Raw genomic sequence first — 19,055 nt, forward strand, 5'->3', positions numbered from 1 at the left:
TTATTGAGTCAATGTATCAGAATTTCCTAACAGTTCACACAAAGTGTGAAGCTAATTTAAGTTCATGTTTCCCCACCTTTATCTCCTTTGCACATAGTTGTTGATTATCAACATATTTAAAAAAAAACTGTTCTGTTTAAAAAAATATAATTATTTTATCAACCGAGGTTAGCCTACAAAAGGTTATAAATATTCTGTACTGTTATAGTACCATGGTAAATTGTTTTCAGTAAGTGTTTAAAAAGAATTAATTGCTCATACATTTATCTATTCATAATGAAATAACTTCATTGTCTGATAAACTATTGGTGGAAATGTCTTGCAAAGAATATATGAATTATATGATAGGAGTTTTTCTGTTATGGATTTTAATTGGCATATACTCTACTAGTTATAAATCAACAGTTGGTCATCAATAAAACAACATTATTTTATTGTCAAATTTTTTTTTGTAAGTACTTGAACGTTGAAATCCAAATGTTCAGCATTTTGCTATTGCCCTAACACAAACTTTGTTTCAGTATTATAATTTACCCAAAAGAAACTATCCAATGTACCCCCAGCACATTTATTTACCCCAACGTTGTCCCAATTTACCCCACACAGACCTGGCACAGAAGATGTAGCAGTACTGAAGAAGGAGCTTATATCTGTTCAGACACTTATGGACAAAGTGGCGCTCGAACAAGAGAATGAGAAAGAACTTTTCAAAGCTGAGTGTCTTGAACTTAAAAAACAGAAAGCTCAGTAGGTTTTGTTATTTCTGATATCTTATTGATATGTTCATCATTAAACTGTGTTGACCTGTTGTAATTATGTGAATTCTTGTCAGTGAAGGTCGTATCAGACTTATTAAACCTAACAGCACTTTTGCTTTTAGTGTAATGAATTCATATTTAAAGAGTTTGTGGAAAATGTGTTTATTGAAAAAAATAAAGGGTCTTTAAAACACATTTTTTATAAACGATGAAATTTTCAAATTTTTGACTATTTGTCTTGAATTATTATGATACATAATATTGGGAGATATATTTGATATATTATTTTACTATTAAAATACAAAATGTATCAATTTTTCTCTCTCTTGTGGCGTGCAAACTTATTTGAATTCCAGATGTAACTAATTTACACCAGTTATGTTATTCTAGACAAGACACCTACCCACAAATACACTTGAAAATGTTTCAGGGCTGAGGAAGAGATAAAACAACTCAAAGAACAGCTCGCAAATGCACCAAAAGCAGCAGATATCTCCAGGTTTGAAATTTTGTAAATAAAAAAATAATAACTTGAACCATCTCTTTAGCAGGAATATTGTGATTGACCAAGGGAAGTATGAATTTTAGTTAAGTTAATTTTGCAAAACTGAAAAAAAAGAAACTGTTAAATTTTGTAATTGCTGGATTGAATGTTTTCATAAAGTATGACCTCTATATTGTAGCAGAAGAATCTAATAAAGACTTGCTGGTAGTTGTTAACAAACTTTGATGGTGCAAGATGCTAATTAATGTTTGGTGTTTACTCACAATTACATCATATTCTATTACAAATAGTTTGAGGTGAAATATTGAGAATACAGTTGTAAGTGGTAAATATCTTGGTAAGTAATCAATTAAAGGGGCCTTTTTACAGATTTTGTTTTGAAGTTTGTCATTAAATGCTTTATATTGATAAATGTCAACATTAATTTTTAAAAGCTCTAGTAAAAAATAAAATTTTAAAAAGGGAAAAAAAGTAACCGGCAGCAGGGCTCGAACTAGTGACCCCCGGAATTCTGAAGTAAAAACGCATTAGCCAACTGAGCTATCCTGCCATGCATACATAAGATGCGTATTTTATATGTTATATAAGCAATCTTCGTAGTTTCACAAATTTAAACGACAACAACAGAACTCTCCAAATCATTCAATTGTTTCGCGTTGCAACGCTTAATAATTTTTAGGTTTTTAAATCTGCATAAAATGGCTATATTAGACCATGGCAAATGTTCAGTTATACTGTTTCCTCACAAATATCATAACTAAACCGAAAATTTGCGAATCTGAAACAACTTTTTTCAATTTTGTCAATTTACCAAACCGTGAAAAGATCCCTTTAATGGCATTTTTTATAATTATTTATTATTTAAGATACAAGTTGATCAAGAACCACACATTATCCCAAGTCTCCATTTTACTGCAGATACGAAGAACAAATAAAGAAACTGGAAGCATTGTTGGAGAAAGCCCCAAAAGTGGAAGAGTTTGCAAGGTTAGCTAAAACCAATACTTTGTGAATGGCATGTTAACAACTTTGTAACTTACACTTTTTACTTAAATATTCAAACTATACAGTACCGTTTTATACAATTACTATTGTTGTGCTCACATTTATGATGTCAAAACAGTGAATGCATTTCCCAAATGTTGAACCTGGCATCATTTCAAATTCATCTACTTCCGTATATTATGTTGGGAACCAGAAAACATGTTTTATTTATCACTGATGTTTGTAACAAATCTCAAATCAATGAAATATCCCTATAAACCACATCAAAGCAAAAATTGATATAGAAAATTGTTGATATGCTAGGCTAGAGACGTCATTGAAGAAAGCTGAAGATGTTAGTAAGCAGCTGGAGCTGAGACTGACCAATCAGGAGACAGAGATGAAAGCATTGCTAGAGAAACAGGGGCAGGTAAGAGAAAGCATCGCTGGAGAAACAGGGACTGGTAATGGAAAGCATTGCTGGAGAAAACAGGGGCGGGTAAGGGAAAGCATTGCTGGAGAAAAAGGGGCATGTAAGGGCACATTGCTGGAGAAACATGGGCAGGTTAGGGAAAGCATTGGTTGAGAAACAGGAGCAGGTATGGAAAAGAATTGTTGGAGAAACAGGGGCAGGTAAGGGGAAAAAATGCTGGAAAAATAGGGGCAGTTAAGGGAAAGCATTTCTGAATAAATAGGGGCCGGAAAGGACAAGAATTGCTGGAGAAGCAGGGGCAGGTAAGGGAAAGAATTTCTGCAGAAATAGGTGCTTTTAAGTTTAGTTGGTTGGCCAGTTAGTTGACTGCTTTTGTTCTCACCCAATATAAATCAAGTTAATTTACCTGTGTGTTTAGTAAACAGCAAATTCACTCCAGGAAGTATGGAGCTGTTGCCCTTATCTCAACTTGGTCTTTAAAGCAATGTGTGCTAAATACTTTTACTTGAACCTGCTCCAATATTGATATTTTATCTCATGACTTTCTTTTTACCTCCAGATAGCATTGCTTAGTTATATCAGGTGTGTGTTATCCATTCTTTACAACATATTTTCTTCCTTTGCATTCAGTGCTTGTTTTACAAAAAGTACTTGACCCAATGGTTCTATTGAAATGAAGATTTACACTGAAATCTGTTTGGATGGGAAGGGCAGTAAGGCCTAAATGGTGAAATGGATATGGTGACCTTTTCGCGACCGGGAGGTCCTGCGTTCAATCCCTAACTGGGTAGCATTCTTAGATTTTATCTGAGGCAGCAAGTACTGGTTCTTCCCAGGACACAATATTATCAGCATAAGACCAAAGCTTTAGATGCTGACAAGTGAAAATATATAGATAATGGTTGATAGGGTATTTTTCTCCTCTGAGATGGTTCCAAAATCAAACCCCTGGGGTATCAAGATGGTACTTAATTTAATATTCGTAATCTTACTTTTATGTATGCTTTACTTTTGCTTTCAGGTTGACTCAAACCTGAGTTTGAGCCAGACTGTCAGTGCTCATCTGACTGGAAACTCAAAACTAGTCTTCTGAGTTGAGCTTTAAATTGAGAATTTTCTTGATTCTAGGCCCCTAAACAATAAATCTCCTACTCTTCAGATGAGCCAAAAGCTAGAAGACTCACAGCGAGTTTTGCAAGAACGCGACTCTTCAATCGCAAAACTGAAAGTCAAGCTGGAGAATGCAGGAACAGAACATAAGCAGCTGCAGACAACATCGAATAGCAAACAGCAGGAACTGACGGTGAGGCTGGAAGAGCTTCGTAGAGAACTCGAGGAGAGATCTCATGAACAGGCAAAAGTAAAGTCTGAGAAGGAGCAACTGCAGGCCAAGGTCAAGGAGTTCCAGAACAAGGAACAGAATATTACGACATCATTAGACGAGACAAGCAAACAGATGAGGGACAAAGAGAATGCCATTAGCAGACTAGAAGCAGAGATTGGGAAGCTGAAAGCAGACAAGAAACAACTGGAAAGGTACTATGCAGATAATTTTGATATAACAAATATTATAAAAAATTAAAACCAATTGTAAGGTCGTTCTTTTGTGTGTGTTTTTCATTACAACAAAAAATTATGAGGTACTTAGAAAATGGCAGCAAATGATGTGAATAGCTGTTTGCTATTAAAAGAATCTAGCAAAATTATATAGTAGATATAGCAGATAAAAAGCATTTTGAAGTGAATTAATTAAACATAGTTTTAAGATTTTGAATGAAGTATTATTTGTGTTTACAAGAACAAGCTCTTGAAACTGAAGACAAGTGATAAACACAACTTGAAAGGGAAATAAACATTTTGAATTATGAAGGACATATTCTGCCAAGAATGCATCATGCTTGATTAAATCCAATGTTTAAACTTAGTTAGTGCATCTTGGTATGTGATAAACTCTTAACATTGTAAACAATATATATAATTTATCCTACATGCTTCATGTTAGAATGAAGTTTCACTTTTTAGTGCTCATGGTGAGCTTTTGTGATAGCCTTTTGTCTGTTGTGCGGCGTCAACATTTGCCTTTTTAACACTCTAGAGGCCACTGCATTTATTGTCCCATCTTCATGAAATTTGGTCAGAAGATTTGTGCCGATGATATCTTAGACGAGTTTGAAAATGGTTCTGTTTGGTTTAAAAATATGGCTGCCAGGGGGCAGGGCATTTTTCCAAAGTCATATTTATTGTTCAATCTTAATGAAATTTGTTCAGAACATTTCATTCAATGAAATCTTAGCTGGGCTCAAAAATGGTTCTGGTCTGTTGAAAAACATGGCCACCTGGGGGGCATTTATAGTTCACTCTTCATGAAACTTGGTCAGAACATTTGTTCTAATGATATCTTTGGCTTCATAGAACAGGTAAGTTCCTTTGTATCTTAGATGGGTGACTTTTGGCCTTTCAGGCCCTCTTGTTTCACTGTGCCTTACTTTACATTTAATTTTCCTTAGGGGTTACAACAAACTGCCTCTTTATTGTTTGGATCCCTTGATTATTTATTTTCAATGTGAACATTGCACCTATAGTGACTAAACGCACTGCATGTTTCTGGGAAATTTATTGTAATATTTGTTTATTTGTCAGTTTAAATATGATAATTTGTAGTGTAAAATGATATGTGGTTCTTTTTCAAAGTCTGTAAAACTGTAGCTTCAACTTTATTTGCCTGAAACAAGGTCTATGGTCTATGTGATGATAATATTTTCACATATTTCTATTCTTTGATGAGGAGACAAAAGGCATAATTGATCAACATCAGGATCATAGTCATCAGTATTATCCCAATTACATTACCATTACTACAACTACCATCCTATATATCATTGTCGTTTCACCATCAACAACCTAACCAATAATCATCATAGTCATTATACTAATCATCATCATAATCATGTCCTTAATATGATTTATCAGAATTATTTCATCATGCTTCAAAACCACTTTCACAATTACCGTCATAATAATCATCGTCATCATGTTCATCGTCATGATTATTATTGCCATTTTCATTGATACCTGGTATCTTAAACAATAATGTGATTTCTGTAAGTGCAAATTAAACACTAAAGTTGTCAAAAAGTCAAAATAATACATTTTTTACCAAAAATTTGAAAACCATTGAACAAAAAAGCATTAATAATAATAATATGTTTGCAGTGATATAAGCAGCTCAAAGAAACAGGTGGAAGCTCTTCAATCTTCTGTGAAGGAAGGTGAGGACAGGATGGAGATGATGAAAGCAGAGCTCGAGAAATCTGCCTTGGAACTTAAGCAGGCTCAGAATCAGATTGTCATGAAGGACGAGCAGTTGATACATGTACAGGACACAATGCTTAAGGTGGGGTATAATGACTCAATAAAGGGCTTTCTGAAGTTTGATGAAAATGGTCCATATTGCATCATTAATTGTGTTTGGTACAAATATTTACTTGAACATTTACTTCAAACTGAAGTTACAAAATATGTAAAAATGAGCTGCGCTTTTGGAAAACTCTGCTTCATGCATGTTGGCTTATTGTAGTCTGCACAGGCTAGACAGGGACTACACTTTCCACTTTTAAGAAATTTTTCATTTTAAGGAAGTCACTTCTAAATGAAAATCCAGTCTAGAAAAAAACTGTTGTCCCAGATTAGCCTTTACAGACTTGCATTAAGCTCAGTTTTCTCAGAACGCGACTCAATAAGTTAATGTTTGTTACTTCAGGGCCAAGAAAAGAGTCAAACAGTTCATCAGCAGCTTCAAGACAAAGCCGTAAAAATCTCAGAACTTTCCAACCAAGTGGACAAATTGACAGGAGATGTGGAAGCCTTGACTACAGAGCTGGAATATTCAAGCAACAAATTGAAAGAGAGTTTAACTGTGAACAAAGAAGTGAGTTATACTATATAAAATCTTTATTTGTTTTTTACAACCTACAGAAAACGATATATAAATTTTTTAACTTTTGCAGTACAGTACAAGTATTTATTGAACTATTTAACATTTCTTGTAAATACCATTAACAAATAGCAGCAATTAATGATGCAAAACAGACACATAGACTTCTCTGAAGGTGTTTTTCACTTTTCAAATTACATTCAAATTTGCAGGAATGGTTTTAATCATTAAAAGCTGTGCTTTTTGTTGTGCTTTTTTCAACCTTTATTAAAAATTACAAACTTTTTGTAGCTTTTTTAACTAAGAAAGTTTACAACATCATGCTACTAATACGACATTTGGCATCTGGACGTATTCCTCTTCCTATTGTGCCTCTACCTACATGACTTACAGATGAAGTGTGTTTCTTTGGACTTGGATAATACTTTTTTGCAAGATTTTGTACAAAACGCTTTCAGATAATTAGCTGAATTTAGATATGTGAGTTACCTACATGACTTTAAGATAAAGTGTGAGTTTCTTTCCGGTCCATTGATCTTTGGCGATGTTATGGGGCTTGGAATTAACAATTTTCCCTAAAATAGCTGCAGTGCGGCTTCAAAGCGCAGAAGGGGGTATTGTATTTCACAAACACAGGTCCTGTTGTGAGAGGAAATGAAATCTAAAGGGATGAAATTTATTTTTAATATGCCCAAATGGTAAAATTTTGTATGCGCCTTTTAATTATTGTTTGTTGGAACCCCACAAAGTCATGGTCCAGAATAAACACTGAGATTTATTTGCATGTGCTTGATAAGCAATCACACTAATGAACATCCCAATCATTGCTTGTTTGCAGTTTCAAGAGAAATTAGAAGCAGAGAAACGTATTACACTCTCACTGGAGAAAGAGAAGGCTGAGTTAAACATGAATCACCAGAAAGAGATCCATGAGAAACAACTGGTGTTAAAAGGCCTGACTGTTGACATTGAAAAGGTAGCATTAAATTTCTTATTCACATGTTATTAGATTTTAAATAGTGTTTAAAGGGTAGTATGTTTTACTCAAAGGGGGAAGCATCAAACGTATTATTAAGCTTGACTGTGTTTTATAGATTTGCTAATTAAAGAGAACCATTTGATCATATTCCTTCAATAAAACCAGTTATAACCAAGTCGTCTTGTACAGAATTGTCACCTCCATTTACAGGATATGTAATTATTATTCCTGACCTTATGGTACAAATTTGGAGATACAATGAGATCTACTATTCTTTTACAAGTATTCAATTTAACCCTTTTCCACTCAGAAGCAAAGTGAAAATGGCTATGGGTAAACAGCATAAAACCAGACCAGCCTGTAAGTAACTCGCAGTCTATTCAGGTTGTATGCTGTTTGCTGCTCATCAGTATCTTGGGTTGCAAATGAAGCCTTAAAAACTTAAATCTAGTAAGAAAGGTCTTAAATTAAATTTCACATCCTAAGGGACTACAAATGCATCAAAATACATATCTAAGATGTAGAGGTTTAATAACAGTTATTTCAGAATGAAAATAATCATTTATTGCAAATGCACGCTTGTTTGCTAGCTTCAGAGTCAGTTGGATGTAAGTAAGGAGAACATCAATGGGCTGAATAAGACAGTCACTAGTCTAAAGGAGCAGCTGCAGACACAGGTACATGTAGAATGAAACACATGTAGACATGCTTGTGGGGTTTATTGTGCTATCTTATATCCATGTTTAATTTTAAATCTTTATTCAGTGTCCTTTATCTTAAAGTTACCTGCGACTAAAACTGGCAGTAAAATGTCAGAATTTTCAAAAGATGATTAAAGAATTATAAAAGACAGGATAAACTCGTTTTTATAGAAGGATCATAAATACTTAGCCTGTGACTTAAGTTAATGAAACTCGCAGGAAAACTGTGAATTTATTTGCTACAGTTATAGTGGCACTTTTCTTTTGTAAAAATATTTTTATATGGTTAAACTCAACATTTTCGTTTATTGGCAATAACAAAATTAAGGATTAATGATTTTAGTTGTTCATCATTTCTCTAAAATCCATTGTTTTGGCAGGTTACAGTAGCAGAAGAACTTAAAACAGAGATTAGAGAATTAAGCAGCCAACTAGAGGAAGGAAAGCGATTACTCAATGACAGGTACATATAGCAACTACTCAATGATAGGTACATATAGCGACTACTCAATGACAGGTACATATATCGACTACTCAATGACAGGTACATATAGCAGCGTACTCAATGACAGGTACATAGAGCGAGTACTCAATGACAGGTACATATAGCAACTACTCAATGACAGGTACATATAGCGACTACTCAATGAGAGGTACATATAGCGACTACTCAATGACAGGTACATATAGCGATTACTCAATGACAGGTATATATAGCAACTACTCAATGACAGGTACAAATAGCAACTACTCAATGACAGGTACATATAGCAACTACTCAATGACAGGTACATATAGCGACTACTCAATGACAGGTACATATAGCAACTACTCAATGACCATATAGCGACTACTCAATGACAGGTACATATAGCAACTACTCAATGACAGGTACATATAGCAACTACTCAATGACAGGTACATAAAGCGACTACTCAATGACAATTACATATAGCGACTACTCAATGACAGGTACATATAGCAATTACTCAATGACAGGTTCATATAGCGAATACTCAATGACAGGTACATATAGAGACTACTCAATTACATATGCTTATGGCTAAGTTTCTAGTTGACACGAATGTCTTTTGCTATTATATGGGCCATGCTCTGTGAAAAGGGGGTTTAATACATGCCTGTAAAGTGTCGTCCCAGATTAGCCTATGCAGTCCACACAGGCAAATCTGGGACGACACCTTCCTTATCTGGATAGTTACAAAGAAGAGACTTTCTGTAAATGAAAAGTACCATTAAAGCGGAAAGTGTCGTTCCTGATTAGCCTGTGCGGACTGCATATGCTAATCTGGGACGACTCTTTACGCACATGTATTAAACCCCCTTTTTACAGAGCACAGCCCACATTATGACAGCTGATGTGGGAACACCATATATATTGAAAAACAATGGTCACCACTGCAGGTTTTAACAATATTTGTTTAGTTTGATTCCTAACATGTTAAGTTTTGATAGGTATTATATTATGTCATCAAATTGTTTTCCCCCATTTTAAAAGGGAGGAGGAGGGCTTTTAAATTTGTTCTGTCTGTCCTTCCATTCAACAATTTGTCCTACTGTTTATCCATATTATTTTGTTTATACTGATACCTAAAAAAAGTAATGCTGCTAGAGTGATAGAACTTTGAAAAAAAACTAATACACATATGAACTTGCACACCTTAATTTTGTTCAGATATTTTTTACATATCCACAATTATGGCCCATGTTTAAGCAAATACTTTTTTGAAACTCATGTCTAGCACAACCTAAAACAGCCAAGAAGTTTGCATACACATTTATCAGCTTTTTTACTTGCCTACTTCAATATTTTGCTTTAGTTTTTTTGTTTGCAAGGATAAGTGGAGTTTTCAGACAAAAGCTAAATGATTAGGCATATGTGTCTCATAGACACATGTATATATTTTCCTAACTGTCTTAAGGAAATTTTAAGAATATTTTTTATAGTAATTTTCAGGCATGACAAATAACATCATTAACAAATAAGAGAGTGTCAGCTTAAAAGTCCTTTTAACACACTGTTTTCATTACTTGATTTCAGAGATGCCAGCATTCTAGACCTGACAGGCCAGTTAGGTGGCTTGAAAACTGAGATACAACACTTAGGGAATGAGCGATCTGATTTGATTGCTAAGGTACGCATTTCAACGTTTTCTCTTTTGATATCACACACACATGAAAGATGGCATTGTTGCCGCTTGCATTTAGACTCTTAAACAGCATTTTGAGTAAGATGTTGTTTTTTCATTACTAAGAGTTGGAAATTGTGGTGTAACATTTTGCTAATGACTTTTGTTTGTACTTTGCAAGATTGCTTTGTTTAGCCAATTGTACTACCAACTGTATAAAAAGGATTATATACTAAGTTGAAATGGAATTCGTGTTTAATTTTTTGAAATTGTATAAATGTGTTTTTGTTATCCATTATCAGATATCTTATAATCTATTGTTAAAATTGACTCACTTAAAACCTTTGTGTAAAGGGTCTACTGTTTTGAACCAAAAAGTTTTGAATAGACACCAAAGATTGATTTAGCAACTTGTATATAGTTTTTTTTAATAAGATAACTATTTTATTAACATTTATTAAGTTAACATACTAATGCTTTTGCTTGGTACGGTGGTTTACCAGTACTCATTGCTCTCACTTATGACAGGAACCAACAAGTTGAGTGAGAGGTGGTGAAATAATGGCCGTAGATATAATTTCATGTAACATAATGACATAAATTAAGCGTATGTACTTAGCACATAAGAAATATTTATCATGACTCTAGTTCTGTTTGACAGATAGAGGCAGGGGAAGGAGTTGAGACAGCCATCAACCAGCTCAAGGAAGAAAAGGTAACCAATCGAAATCTACGTCTTTTGCAAGGTTAACATTCAAAAGGTTGGACAAAATTAACAATATTTGGGTTTTATCCTGCAACTCATGGTAATGTTGTGGGATATAAGCGCAAAATGTTAAAAATTACATGTCATATCTCTAGAATTTCTTTAACTTCACAGTTGTTTCAAAGCATTTATGGTTCTTATGTTGTGAGATACTTACAAAGCGTTAAAGAAAGTAAGACAGGAGTACACAAAGTATGTTCACAATCCAAAAAAAACTTATACCCACACCCCCACCCCGCACTCCACAACCAGACACAATATCATTATCCCCCGCCATAGGCGGAGAGATATTGTTTTGGCGTTGTCCGTCCATCCGTCTGTCAGTCCTTACGTCCGTCCGGCACTTTTGTGTCCGGAGCCATATTTTGGAAGTGCTTTGGGGGATTTCCTTGAAACTTGGTATGAGTATATATATGGATAAGAGGATGATGCAAGGCAAATGGTAGTGTACACCATCGGATAATAACGGACTTATGGCCCTTTGTATCTTGAAAAAATGCTTTTTTTGTGTGTCCGGAGCCATATCTTAGAAGTGCTTTGACGTATTTTATTGAAACTTGGTATGAGTATATATATGGATAAGAGGATGATGCACGTTGGCGTTGTCCATTAGTCCAGAAACATTTTGTGTCCAGTAGTATAATGGCGGGGGAAATCAATTCAACGAATTTGCCTTTTGATCTATTTTTAGAAAAATCTTAAAGAGAAGATCAATCAGTTGGAGACAACTTTGCAAAACCAGTCTGCAGAGAGCAGAAACCATTCTGAGGAAATGCACCGCACTATGCAGCAACTGAAATCAGAACTGCACGTGTCACATGACCAGTGCGAGAAAATGAAAACGAGGTTGGCTGAGCAGATGGAAAAATTGACGTCTGCTAATGAAAAAGCTGTTAGTCTGGAGTCAGCAGTGTCAAATAAGGTAGAAACAACATACTATTAAACAGGATATTGTAATTTAATGATAATTAAAATGTGTCCTAATTAAAGTTCATAGCATTTGAGATCTTACCATTTGTTGTCCCCTACCGGTTTCATCGGAGGGGACTTATGGTTTGCACTTTGTCTGTCTGTCTGTCTGTCTGTCTGTCAGTCAATCACATTTTTCTGGATCCTGCGATAACTTTAAAAGTTCTGAATATTTTTTCATGAAACTTGAAATATGGATAGATGGCAATATGGACATTATGCATGTCATTTCATTTCATTTTGTTCCTACACAAAAATTCTGGTTGCTATGGCAACAAATTAAAAAAATCTGACAATAGTGGTATTTCTGACAATCGTGGAGCCAGTAGTGAACTTTATTGCTTGGCAATAGTCTTGTTTTAATTCTTTCTGATAGTTTAATTTTATTTGAGGCTTGTTCTTGAAATACTGAGCCTAATGCATGTGTGTGTAAGTATCTGCCAAGATTATTCTGTACGCACAAGTTAATCAGGGACAATACTTAATGCCTTTATGGTATTTTTGGTTTCAAGAAAGTATTTTCATAGCGAAAATCCAGTAAAGGCGGAAATGACTTCCCTGATTAGCCTGTGCAAACAAATGTTATGCTTATTTGTTTGTTTGTAAAGATGGAGCTGTTGGCAGAAAGTGAGGCGTCTAAAGCAAGCCAGAAGGTTGATCTGGAGGGGCAGATAACTGCCTTACAGACAGCACTGGAGGGGAGGACAGGGGAAGTCACCAGGCTTGAGCAGCAACTTGCTGAGGTAACTGGTGAAGTTATGTTGTAACCTGTAATGAAACAATTTCCTGGGCCAGTATTCACATTGCACTTGATCGAAATTTTAAATATAATTTACTGAACATATAAAGATCATAGTTTACCCTTACATTTCTGCTTTGGTCTGAATTGGAAAAAAATGGATCAAGTTTTCTATATGAATCAAAATATTTTGTTTAGTCAAAATTGTAGATAGTGTTATAAATTCTGATTGCGTAACCTAAAAGATAAAACAAATTAAAATGAAGATTGTAGTTATGCATGTTTGTGTATTATATTGATTTTGTTGAACCTTTTAATACAAGATGTATTATATCTTTATCATTGTAAGGATATCTTTTGATTTCATTTACTTTCAACTTGTAATTACATTTTAGTTTGAATGTTTTCTTCTTTTTTCAGAGTGAGGATGAAAGCACTAAAAATTGTCAAAGAATATCCGAGTTTGAGGCGCAAATGAAATCCATGGAGACCAAAGGGAAAGAACTCTTGCAGAAGTACAATTCTCTTGACAGGCAACACACTGATATGGTTTGTGTAATGATTTCTTTTTGCATGATTTGTCTTTTAAAAATGTAAACAGTATGATAACTCCTTAAAAGATTTGCATATAGTTCTTATGTATACCTTACATAAACAAATCTCTCATATTCGTAAATTAGATTTTAGAAAAGATTTAAGATACAATAAGGACATTAATATCCAACAACAACATTCAAGTAAAAACGTTAAAATTCAGACTTTAAAGTATTTACTTCAGAGCAGGCCAAAAAATAAACATTTTACGTTATCTTACTGTTTATAGGTCATTTTACTTGTGTATCATACATTAAGCCTTTTTTTATAAAAAACAAATCAAGGAATTTGCATGTGCTAGTGCAAAGAGCTCATGCGTATGTCCTTATTTTTAATAGCATGTTTCTAAAGCGAAATAAATGGAATTCGACATTTGTTTGTATACTCAATATATCCAAAACATTTCAAGTACACATTTTCAGACAGAGGAACTAACATCGCTGAGAATGGAGCACTCAGCGTTGCAGAAGGAACTTGAAGAAATGGTAAAGTTAGCAGAAGTCAGACGACAAGAGCTTCTGCAGACGCAACTCAACCTGACACATGTTAGCGAGGCCAGGGATTCTGAAGTTACCTCCCTTAGGAAGAAGGTCACAAAGGTGAAGGACAAACTGGATAAAATGAGGACAGAAAGAGACGAAAAGGTAGAATAGACTGAACTGTAATGTTTTCAGTATTTAAGCAACAAGTGCAATCGGATTTGTAAAGTTCTGAGTAATACATGTACTGCAAGTTATTGTGCATGTTTGAAACATGATGATGCAGCTTTAAATGATGATGATGATGATGATGATGATGATGATGATGATGATGATGATGATGATGATGATGATGATGATGATGATGATGGAGATGGTGATGATCTCTATGATGCTGGTGATGAAAGCTTATAATAGTAATATGGTAATGAAGTAATATAGTAAACTGAGTAATAAGATGATGAAAAGTTCTTCTAGAGTTTACCAATAACATATGAGGGTTTGCACGCCATTTTTTATCTACTTAGCAAGTGCATGTGTCCCATTTTATCTTTTACACAAAATTATTATATTAACACACCATATTTCATCGTCTTAGCAAGTGCCGCTGTCTCATTCAGGTTGCTGAGCTGGGAGCCAGCAGGAAGCAGACGGATGAGTTGCAGACAACACTGACCTCCACCCAGCAGACACTGCAGCAGACCCGTCTGGATCTGGAGCAGACTGGAAACAACATGAACAAGGTACTATAGATACTTGAAATTGTTTAATACTTAAAAGTAGAATGCCACCGCCATTTTTTAATAATTTAAAGTAGACGCCACCTCCATTTTTGAATACCTGAAAGTAGAATACCAACACCATTTTTAACCAGGTTTTTCGAAGGAAAAAACTGGTTATTAGATTGGCGAATGTCGGCGGGCAGGCAGGCTGGTGGGCTGGCGGTCGGACGGAACAAGCTTTTCCGGGCCATAACTTTGTCATTCATTGTGAGATATTAAAATCATTTGGCACATTTGTTTACCATTATTAGACGGTGTGTCGCGCGAAAGAATTACCGGTACGTCGATATCTCCAAGGTCAAGGTCACACTTAGTTCAAAGGTCAAAAATGGCCATAAATGAGCTTGTTCGGGCCATAACTATGTCATTTGATGTGAGATTTTAAAATCATTTGGCACATATGTTCACCATTATTGGACGGTGTGTTGCGCAAAAGAATTACGTCGATATCTCCAAGGTCAATCAAGGTAACACTTTGTGTTCAAAGTTCAAAAATGAGCTTGTCCGGGCTATAACTATGTCATTCATTGTGAGATTTTAAAATCATTTGGCACGTTTGTTCACCATCATTGGACGGTGTATCGCGCGAAAGAATTACGTTAATATCCCCAAGGTCGCCACAACTAAAAATAGATTGATTTTGAAACAATGGGGGTAACTTTGTTCAGTACAATGCACATTTTGAGATGGTTTCCCTTTATCACACTTTTTTTTTTCAAATTGAAAACCTGGTTTTGTGACAATTTTGTCCCTTGTTGAATACTTGAAAGTAGAACATCACAGCCATAATTGAATACTTAAAAGTAGGACATCACCGCCATTTTTGAATACTTGAATTTAGAACACCACTGCCATTTTTGAATACTTGAGAGTAGAACACCACCTCCATTCTCATAGATATGCATGGGCTTCAATGTTCATACATCTTATTTAAGAGATTCACTATTATGCAATGGTTATAAATTTGTGCAAACGTTGGACCAGGAATAGACAGGAAAGTGATTATTGTGCACAAATTGGTGATTTCACATGTACTTGTAGATGAAATAAAACTTGCATGCATTTCAAGCGGTAAGAATGGCAAAGCTTTGGAGAATGCTTACTTATATATAAATTATTGTTGTTGTTTTTTCTAATTTGTTTTCAGAGTTCCAGAGAATACACAACAAAAATAAGTGAGTTGGAAGAACAGCTGAAAACCGTTCAGGCAGATTCAGAGGAAACACAGCAGCAACTTAAACATCAGGTTTGAGACACACACTTTTGTAATGTTCCAAAGACTACATGTATTTTAATTTTGGATTTATTAAAATAATCCTTACATTAAATTCTTGAGAGGTTTTCTAGTCCAAATGTGATTCATTTAATTTATTTAATGCATCATCCAACATGTAAAGGACCTTTTTTAGACTAAATAATTAAAATCAAGAAAATCTGGGTATAGGCCTTGTTCCAAATTGAGTCTTAGTATGAATCAAATGACACTGTTTGTTTGCCAAAATCAGAAATGTTTTTTTTACATGGATGCATAAAACTACATGCATTACATAAAATTGTTTTTTCCAGATGAAGTGTTCTAGTGTATAATAAAAAAACACAAGCAAACATTTGTTACAAAAAATGCAATCAAATTAAACTTCATGTATCACATAAAATTGTTAAATTGTTTATTCCTCAAAAACTGCGTTCTAATGTATAAAAAAAAAATATTTTTTTTTCATGTTTCAACTCTAATAATTCAAATCCATAATGTTTGGAGATTGATGTTATGATGAACTTATTAGTGGTGTATATTTTATTTAGCAGATTCAATTCTTTTGTTCATGTTTTGTGTACCTTTTGTAGTTGGCCACAGTTGATAGTGACAGAGTGAAGGTTCTTGGTGAAAAATCTCAACTACAAGAAAGGTTTACTTCCCTTGAGTCTGAAAGGTCTGAGAAAGAAACAGAATTTCAGGAAAGAATTGACAGTCTTACAGCAGAAAATGTGAGTAATAAATGCCGGATACACGCCCTCACTTACTTCCAAAATGGTAAAGTTGGTATAGGCTTTACATGAGACTGCTTTTTAAAAATGGATGCAAATATTTATATAGAATAAAGGGAAAATAAGGTTTCAATTATATAATTATTAATCTTTATGCAGTTTTTTATGTGTGTTATAATGTGATCCTCCAAATATGAATAAAATAAACCATTAATTATTATTCATGATGGAAAAAAATCCCTTGTGCATTTTTTATATTTGGCCCATAACTTGTGGTAGATATTTTTAAATGCAAAAGCATATTCATGTCAGTTATTTATCAGAAAGTATTAAGAAACATTTTATTTCATTTTAGGATAAACTCGATTCCACTTTGTCAGATTCACAGAAGAAAATTCAGGAAATGGAATTAGAACATAAATCTACAGTGGACAGACTACAACAACTTTGTGCTCAAAATAACGTGAGTTTGGACTGATGTTTAATGGTTTTAATATGATTAAATAGGCTAATAAATGTTGATATAAAAGCGTTCTCGGATTTATTATGGATAATATTTTTGTTATATGAAATTAAACAGATTGTTCAGCCATATCATATTATTATGGAAATATATACCTGCCACATATTTAAAATTTAAGCAATTTTAGAAATAACGGTACTCAAACAGGTAATGTTAGGTAGCTGTTTTCTCCAGCTCTCTGTTTTTTTAGAATTATTCTATGAAGGGTAAAACGTTGTTATCATGACATTTACATTTACAAACTAATCAATTAACTGTCCCACAATCAAGGGATTGTCCCAGACAGATGTTACTTACTTGACGAGTGTTATGCAACATCCTCGACCTAAGCAATATTCTGATGTCGAGAGGATATTTTTGTGAAAATTAAATCCATTCAATGGGACCTGACATTGCTTGGTATTTCAAATACAGTTGGATGAATCCCTTGATAGTGTTGCTTTCACCTTAACGTATATCTAATCGTGTGCCTTTGTATTCTTGTTATTATAGGAGACGTTAACAATTAAGGAACAACTTGCAACAGACCTCAGTGGGCAGTTAAAAGAACTTCAAGATTGTCTTAAGGTGGCACAAGAAAAAAAGGATGCTCTTCAGACTAAGGTACATTGAAAACAAAGGAATGATTTGGGGATTCAAGCTGTACGATTATGTTGCTGATATGGTTGTTATTTGACCTTCACATATTCAAATACCATGATATTTGAATATTGTTGGCAATTTATCTTTTAACATCAACATTTCCAGAAATGGGTAACATTTTAATATTAAATATTAAATGAAGTATTTTACATGAATAAAACAATAAAGATTGTATTCAGGCATTAAATATCACAAACAATGCACAATTATAAACATGTATGTATAACTTGATTTAATGTACAAATGTCTAACAGGAAACATTTTTAGTGAAAAAATCCTTAAAAGAACAACTTGATGGTTGTTTACAATCCATTAACTGTATGGCACCATAAATGAAACATCATGCATATTATTTAGTTGTCAGGGGAAAAGGCAGAGAAAGATCAAATGACTGAGGAGCTGAAGAATAAACAAGAAGACCTAAGTCTGTTACAGGCAAAACTACAGGTGACATTTAATTATTTATAAAGCGTCAATCAAATTAATGGGAACTGTACTGGATTCACCATGGAAATCTGCCCATGCTTGTCTGTCTCTTTGTCAGTAGACAAATATTTTTCCCCAGGTGTTCTCCTACTTCTTCACCTAATTACATTCAAACTTGCCGGCATAGTTCCGTATGAAGTTGTGCATGTGCAATATTTATCAACTTACGTTAAAAGTTGGAAAAAGTTATCCCCGTTTTCTACTAAGACTTTGTATAACATCATGATAATTAATGTGCACAATGAATTGAATAGCAATATTATCATTCCCTCTGTAGCAAAATATAAGGAGCATATGTTTGAATCACCAAGGACGGACGTGTGTCTGTTCATCTGTATATCAGTCTGTCTGTGTGTGTGTCTTTCTGGCAGCAATGACATAGTTATCTGAAGGAGTTCTTCTCTTGTCAAAGTACAATATTCACATTCGCAGGCATTGCTTGGTATGATATGAAGTGGTGCATATGCAATTTGTATGAGACTTTGTAAAAAAATACAAAAGTTAAGCCCCTTTCTCAACTTAGACATTATATAACAAAATGATAATTTTGATTTTGATGATGGTTATACCTTATGCAGATGGAGGTTCTATTAAAGCTGTTGCTGCTGTTATTGATGATAATGGTGATGACGTGTTGGTAATTGTGAA

At 34.2% G+C, this 19,055-nt stretch overlaps 1 protein-coding gene across 5 annotated transcripts in view; it reads left to right on the forward strand.

Moving 5' to 3' along the window:
* The window catches only part of LOC127881491 (early endosome antigen 1-like), a 55,831-nt gene that overhangs the window by 13,739 nt on the left and 23,037 nt on the right, over positions 1-19,055 (forward strand). For 4 of the 5 annotated variants that reach the window (XM_052429393.1, XM_052429394.1, XM_052429395.1 and 1 more), the window contains 22 exons: positions 607-747; positions 1,189-1,257; positions 2,182-2,250; positions 2,572-2,677; positions 3,840-4,216; positions 5,894-6,074; positions 6,441-6,608; positions 7,453-7,590; positions 8,184-8,270; positions 8,675-8,757; positions 10,354-10,447; positions 11,103-11,156; positions 11,899-12,129; positions 12,785-12,919; positions 13,336-13,464; positions 13,932-14,153; positions 14,609-14,731; positions 15,918-16,016; positions 16,616-16,756; positions 17,112-17,219; positions 17,772-17,882; positions 18,279-18,368. In XM_052429393.1, the coding sequence (XP_052285353.1) occupies positions 607-747; positions 1,189-1,257; positions 2,182-2,250; positions 2,572-2,677; positions 3,840-4,216; positions 5,894-6,074; positions 6,441-6,608; positions 7,453-7,590; positions 8,184-8,270; positions 8,675-8,757; positions 10,354-10,447; positions 11,103-11,156; positions 11,899-12,129; positions 12,785-12,919; positions 13,336-13,464; positions 13,932-14,153; positions 14,609-14,731; positions 15,918-16,016; positions 16,616-16,756; positions 17,112-17,219; positions 17,772-17,882; positions 18,279-18,368 (2,956 nt within the window). The remainder of the gene's footprint in view (positions 1-606; positions 748-1,188; positions 1,258-2,181; positions 2,251-2,571; positions 2,678-3,839; positions 4,217-5,893; positions 6,075-6,440; positions 6,609-7,452; positions 7,591-8,183; positions 8,271-8,674; positions 8,758-10,353; positions 10,448-11,102; positions 11,157-11,898; positions 12,130-12,784; positions 12,920-13,335; positions 13,465-13,931; positions 14,154-14,608; positions 14,732-15,917; positions 16,017-16,615; positions 16,757-17,111; positions 17,220-17,771; positions 17,883-18,278; positions 18,369-19,055) is intronic. The other variant, XM_052429396.1, reaches the window with a different exon arrangement.

Source organism: Dreissena polymorpha, chromosome 5, assembly GCF_020536995.1.
Source record: "Dreissena polymorpha isolate Duluth1 chromosome 5, UMN_Dpol_1.0, whole genome shotgun sequence".
Classification (NCBI taxonomy): domain Eukaryota; kingdom Metazoa; phylum Mollusca; class Bivalvia; order Myida; family Dreissenidae; genus Dreissena; species Dreissena polymorpha.